Source organism: Vigna radiata, chromosome 10 (genome assembly GCF_000741045.1).
Source record: "Vigna radiata var. radiata cultivar VC1973A chromosome 10, Vradiata_ver6, whole genome shotgun sequence".
In the NCBI taxonomy this organism is placed as follows: domain Eukaryota; kingdom Viridiplantae; phylum Streptophyta; class Magnoliopsida; order Fabales; family Fabaceae; genus Vigna; species Vigna radiata.
Genome location: NC_028360.1, coordinates 6,211,374 through 6,218,141, shown reverse-complemented (window position 1 = coordinate 6,218,141; position 6,768 = coordinate 6,211,374). Strand labels below are relative to the sequence as shown.

At 31.6% G+C, this 6,768-nt stretch overlaps 2 protein-coding genes across 2 annotated transcripts; both read left to right on the top strand.

The window, feature by feature from the left end:
- Positions 1–456: 456 nt before the first annotated feature.
- On the top strand, positions 457–3,645 carry LOC106774598 (50S ribosomal protein HLP, mitochondrial). The gene is made up of 4 exons (XM_014661638.2): positions 457–589; positions 703–763; positions 2,660–2,751; positions 2,979–3,645. The coding sequence occupies exons 2-4, from the start codon at positions 730–732 to the stop codon at positions 3,351–3,353; spliced, it is 501 nt and encodes a 166-aa protein (XP_014517124.1). The 5' UTR covers positions 457–589; positions 703–729; the 3' UTR covers positions 3,354–3,645.
- A 569-nt stretch (positions 3,646–4,214) lies between these two features.
- On the top strand, positions 4,215–5,835 carry LOC106775544 (HVA22-like protein e). The gene is made up of 5 exons (XM_014662685.2): positions 4,215–4,347; positions 4,614–4,640; positions 4,809–4,931; positions 5,210–5,462; positions 5,562–5,835. The coding sequence occupies exons 1-5, from the start codon at positions 4,217–4,219 to the stop codon at positions 5,586–5,588; spliced, it is 561 nt and encodes a 186-aa protein (XP_014518171.2). The 5' UTR covers positions 4,215–4,216; the 3' UTR covers positions 5,589–5,835.
- Positions 5,836–6,768: the final 933 nt, after the last annotated feature.

The window sequence follows — 6,768 nt, the reverse complement described above, 5'->3', positions numbered from 1 at the left end:
TCTTTTTATAATCCACCTATGCACTTGAAACGATGCCACCTGGAAGTGTCAGTATGTCATATGTTCAAAAACTTCACCACGTTAACTGTATTTAACAGAAAGACTTTTATTGATTCAAATCGACAAAATTAGAGACCTAATTGATCACTTCAAAAAATTGGAGGACCCAATTGAAACAAATCTCCAAATATAGGGACCTCCCAACCTATTAAACTTAAAAAATATAAAAAAAAATTGATAGGGACTCAAATAAAATATCCTATATCATTAATTGCAATTTCATTTTCTTATTAATCATATAACATTATATTTCTTAATCTACCAAGAGAAATAAGTAATATAGTGGACGGTCTAATAATCTGATTTAATATAAATTCAATTAAAAATTCATAAATTTTGATGAAATTCGATCATAGGTCAAACCACTGGGCATTTAGTACTAATACAATGGACTTCAAAATTCAAAAGAATACAGGCCCATTACATACTACTAAACTCTGCTTTATGCTAAGAGTAGAAGAATCCGAAGCTACATTACTGTAGCCGTGTGTGAGTGACCATCATCGTTCTCTCTTCCTTCTAGAATCGGGTGAGACATTTAAACCTATAATGTTTTTAGTGTTTGCATATTGATCCACTTTTCCCTTCTGGTATTCTTTGTTTCTCGTTTTACTGGGAAAAGTTCGTGTCTTTTTTTGATAGGGATTAAGAAGACTTCAAATTTCGAATATGGCTGCAACCTTTGCTTCGAGATGTTCTCGCGGTAACCCAATTTGTATATTTTTATATTATTTCGGAGATTGAATTTTTGTTCCCAAACCTGATAATTTAGGAGTAATTGAGAAATGTTAGGGAGTAGATCTGTATCCATCAAAATATCTAGAGATGAATTATGATATAGGTTTTATCGAGCTTGTTTGGATAAATTTCTTCATAGGCTTTCTACGAGAAAAAAATAGAAAAAGAAAAATTAAACAAGCTTCTTCAAATTGAAATTAGCTTAAACCATAAGCAGATTGGTAGAAGCTCTCCATATCACATTCTAATTTTTTATTTTTTTTTTAATTTGTCCATAAACTAAATTTTTATAGAGAAATTCATTTTGTTTTTATTTCTTATTTTTTTCATCGTAGAAATTGTTACAGAAAAGTTTGTCTAAACAAACTTATAGAATATTTGTTAGAAAACCTATCAAGGGTATTAACTACATACCACATGAACCAAATGAGTACTATACCTGGTATGGGCATGCTAACCATATAGGCGTACCTAAGCATCATAGGCATGCAGTTTCCATTACTTTCTCATGTTAGGTGAATCTTTAACGTTGAATTCGAGTTCCTATCCAATATATTTGCTAGCATCTTTAAGTTAGATATTTCATTTTTTCATAGAGACCGTGTTATGAATAACGCTAGATATGTTAAGTTCTTGTAATTCTTGAAATGCTTCTTAGGATTGCCTACAGAAGCTTTTCTTTTTGGTTTATCAGTCTGGGAAGCCCATTCGCTTTACTCTCAAGTCAATACTGAACAACTTATATCTAGTTTTAGATTGCATGGAATTGAGTTGTGACCTTGTGCTCATACTTTGTTGTTCTGAAGCATGGAGAAAACTTCATGGGTAGGATCACAACCACACAATATTAGATATCTGCATTTTTGTCATTGAACTATAAGTGTTTGTTTGGATTGTTTCCTGTAAGTTATTTGTGGGAGAAAAAAATAGGAGGAAAAATTGAAATTAGTATCTTAGTAAAGCTAAAATTAGCGTATGCATAAGTTAACTAGTTGAAATTCTCATATGAATTTCATAAATTTTTATTTTTAAGTTATGCATAAGCTAATTTAGATTAGGGAGAACTTAATTTGTTTATATTTTTCATTTTTCTCTTCTGGAGGCACTCGTTCAAACAGACTCTAAATTTGGTATAATTTTGTTATTTGTGTGACTTGAACTAATGACTACAACTTAGGAACTGAAAAATAGAAAGTCAGTTTCACTTTATAAGCTTTCTGATAAGAGCTCGACACGGGTAAAACAGCCTTTAGACCCAAGAAGTGAAGCTAATTTCATAAGTAAACACTCAATTGCATATTCGCAAAATTTAGGAGTGAACTTGGGAAAATTCAGTGCTTAGATTCTGCTTAAGAATAACAATTATTGGAGTTGTAACTCACTACTCAATATCAGCTTCTTCTTGTTGCCTCTGTTGAAGCTGGTGAAAATGAAACGAGTATATAGACTAGGAAAGAGACTACGAAAGTTAATAAGTTGCTTGGAATTTTGCCCTTTTAGCAAGAGTGACCTTCATTTGTACTTTAACTTCCTTTTTGTGTTTATGCAAGTCCTTTTTGAAAGGATGTTATTTTATGCCCAACATGTTAAGATTTAAAGCCTGAATCTCCTGTAATATACTTAAATTATTACAAAATGATTTTGTTGTTTGTAAACATGTAACAATCCTTTTGTTGATCAACTGCATTCAGGACTAACATGAAATTTCACGTGTTAAGCTCTTGTATAGTTCGCTCTCTGCCCTACTTTCATTTTCTTTTATAATTGAACCATGCAGTAAATATCTTTTATGTTGACCAGATGATATTCTAATATCTAACTTGCTACTTTTTCTGTTTGATGTGTCAAAAAACTGAAACAGTGGGTCGTTCTCTGTTTGGTGGATTAAGCAACAGTTCCCCTGGTTTATTTACGACATCACATGAGATAACATGCAACAATATGTTTACTCAGGTCAGTGCATGAACTAAATGCAGATCATGATTGGACAGTTATTAGTTGTATATTTTCAACAACACTGTACTGATGCTTGCCCAACATGGTTTTGGTGAACCTATATTGTATGCCGTAGCAAGCAATACCATTTTCCTTGTTATGCATATATATGTACCTTTTTTTGAAAAAAAAAAGGTGCTTTCTTTCTCTTACCCCTAACAAAAATTCCTCTTCCATTTTTGCAGCAACAACGCACCTTCATACAGATGAGGACCGTTCTCAAGGTTGTGGATAACTCGGGGGCTAAAAAGGTGATGTGTATACAGGCATTGAAAGGGAAGAAAGGAGCAAGATTAGGTGACACAATAATAGCATCAGTGAAGGAAGCACATCCTAATGGAAAAGTGAAGAAAGGAAAGGTTGTATACGGGGTAGTTGTGCGTGCAGCAATGCCAAAGGGACGTTGTGATGGCAGTGAGGTCAAGTTTGATGATAATGCTGTGGTGCTTGTTGACAAGCAAGGCCAACCTATTGGAACCAGAGTTTTTGGACCAGTGCCTCATGAGCTGAGACAAAAGAAACACGTCAAGATTCTTACCTTGGCAGGGCACATTGCATAAATGAGAAAAAAGGGTCATCCTTAATTTTTTTTGAGTTCCAATCTCACATCTACCATTTCGGTGTTTTGGGTTTTTTTGGTGTGATGTGTAAGTGTAATACTTTTTCAATTTATGAGAAGTAAAACAGGAGGTGCAGAAGGCTTCTACTTAAATGGCTACTTTATTTGGTTTCTGACCTGAAAATGAACTAGGGACACCAAATATGATGTTTTCTTCATGTGTAATGTATCCATTTATGATTACTCTTTTTTATTTATGTTTTGATCGATAACATCTATGATCTATCATTACATGTGAAATTTAGAGTTTTGAATTTACAGTTTTGTCATGTCTTTAAAAAATATTTCGGATAGTTAAAGGAAGAAGTGCATTTAAACTTTCTTTAATATCGATTCATAAGTGAGATTATTGGATGGATCGAAACAATTTCATTTGCATAAGTGTTTTTCTTTTTTAAAGTATTATTAAATTTCAGTTAAATGTTTTGATTCCATATTAGCAATAAACACCTTTGAGTATAGGAAGAACGAAAGGGTTCAAATATTAGAACACATGTTTATAAACTGAAAGGGTTCAAATATTAGAAGACCTGCTTATAAACTAAATATGAAAAGGAAAATTAAAAGGAGAATGTAAGGAATATGACAGGAAACTAGAATATGCTACTTTCAAGTTCAAAAACACATGCAAACATTAATCTTTTACAGTACGTATCCTTCCCTTTTCTCCCATATACTTGGCCTTTATCGTTATTTCTTCTCCTAAGGGAAAAGAAGGCTTTTGGGTTTGCCCTCAAACATTCTTTGCTTGAGATCTTCACCCTGCTAGCACTCTATTATATATACCTTAGAAACTACTTGCAAATGTATCTAATTCTACACTGCAAAGATTTCATCCACACTTCAAATCTGCTCCCAACAAAAGATCTTAATAACAGCTTCTTCATCATGGGCATTCTTGGAACAATGGCAAGACATTTGGACACAATAGTGGGGTAAATGAATCTCTATCACTTTTCCATGTATGTAGGTTATATTTTATTAAGACATATTATATCAAATTATATTCTAACCATAATGTTTTCAAACCAAATAATATGTATTTTTTGAATCACATAGCATATTCTTAATGGAAGCTATACTTAACAAATTTCTCTCCTTCTATAGTTTCATGAAATTATGTGTATATATAATGCACTCTCATTCTTTTATCAGCAATAATTAACATTTTATTTTTTCTGTTTTGGTTTCGGTATACCAGGCCTGGAGTGTTGCTCCTATATCCTTTGTAAGTACATGGGCACAGTAATTTTTATCCTCCTAATTGATTCTTATTTGAAACAAGAAGAAAACATAAACATATGAATGCACAAACTGAACCATTCCCATAATCTGATGCATGAATTACTATTGGATACGATAACTAAATGCCTTGTGTTGTGAGTAAATGTAATAGATACGCATCAATGAGGGCAATTGAGAGTCCTTCAACCTTGGATGATCAACAGTGGCTAACATATTGGATTTTATACTCCTTCATCACCCTCTTTGAGCTTTCTTGCTACAAGATCCTAGCATGGTATGTGCATAAAACTCAATTTATTCAAGACCAAAAAAAAGACAAAAAAACAAGATTATAAAACTATCGTTTTTAAATATGTCAACTAACATCAATTTTGAAGGAATCTTGAGATTGTATAACACATTTTACTGGCAAGTAGGTCTGTAATCTTTTAATCTTTCTGAAGTTCTTCCATGAAACATAACAGAAAAAGTAGTTATTCTTTAAATGGTTGAAATGAACATGATATCAGAACAATTGTGATAGAAATTGACATTTTTTATATATATGTTAAGGTTTCCAATTTGGCCATACATGAAGCTAGTTTTTTGCCTCTGGCTGGTATTGCCAATGTTCAATGGAGCTGCTTACATATATGAGAACTATGTGAGGCAATATGTCAAGAACATAGGAAGCTTCTATGGAAATTCCAAGTATCATGAGGACCAAAAGAAAGTTCTTCAGATGATGAGTTTTGATGCAAGGAAAGCTGTTGAACGTTATATAGATACATATGGTTCTGAAGCCTTTGAGAGAGTAGTCAAAGCAGTATGTTAAACTTCTCTTTAACTCTTATCTTTCTTTTGATCTGCATAAAGAAACTTTACCTTATAAATAACATTGCATGCGTTTTGAATTTGACTGCAGGCTGATAGAGAAGCAAGGAGACACTGAAGAATAATTCGACCAAATTGATGCTTCAAAGAATTTACATATCTTTTAATCAATAATTATTGTGCATTGTTAACTATGTTTCAGAACCATATACCATTTAGTTAAATGCCATTAATCTTGAGCTTTCCACACTGTAAATTAAATTATGTATATACTTTTCCTTGGCATGAGAATTAAGGGGCTTCTATTCATTTGATACTTTTAATTTTTCAATGCTATTAGTGTGATGATTCTAACAGCAATTTATTCCATTGAAATTTAACTACACAAGGCAAGATCACATTGGGGTATGGAACATAATGCTTATTCAAAAAAGAAAAAAAAATAAAGAAGTAATGCAACACATTGCGAATGTTGGGAGCGGTTCAACGCATGCATAGATCTCCACACTTCATAAAATATTATTTGCCTTGGATTTGTTTTTGGTACCATTCCAAAAGATCTCTTACCAATTGATGTATCTATGTGTATATAAACTCATATCCAACCTTTCTTTTATGCGATGTAGGACTTTGTTTGTATCCCAAAAGAGAACTATACAACATAAAAATAATCATAGCGAAAACATATCAATAAATAAGAATATAAAATTTAAACAAAAACATACTGAAAATTTAACGTGATTCGAGACATTAAGATTTATTTCTTCACATGCAATTTGTATAATAAAAATTGTATATCTTTTTATATTTTTGAACAAAATTATAAATTCTCTAATAACACACAAGTATCGAAATCTTTTGAGAAATTGGTTTATTTGTAGTTGCAATCCTCAAATTGGTTTGCTTTTTTTTTTTAATATTTTATCTTGCTCCTTTTCCTCATATTAGTTAATGTAAAACTTTGGTCAATACGAATACTTAGTTCAGTTTATATTTGTTCCATACGTTGAACATTTATTGGTATCTGAATCATGCAATTTTTAATGAATTAATAATAGTTTAAATTTAAGCAATGTAAGAAAATTAATTCTTGATATTATAAGTTAATTTAGTATATCACGTACTAAAAAGGTAAACCTGTTTCTTAACTTTCACAACCGTGTTTTCACAATTGATTGATGCACACTTTGCATACTAAAGTTAATTGATAGTGATTAAAGTTAGGAATCAAATTTACAATAATTAGAAAATGGTATTTTAAAAGTGACAATAACTTAAATAGAGCTGTCAAGCGTAAC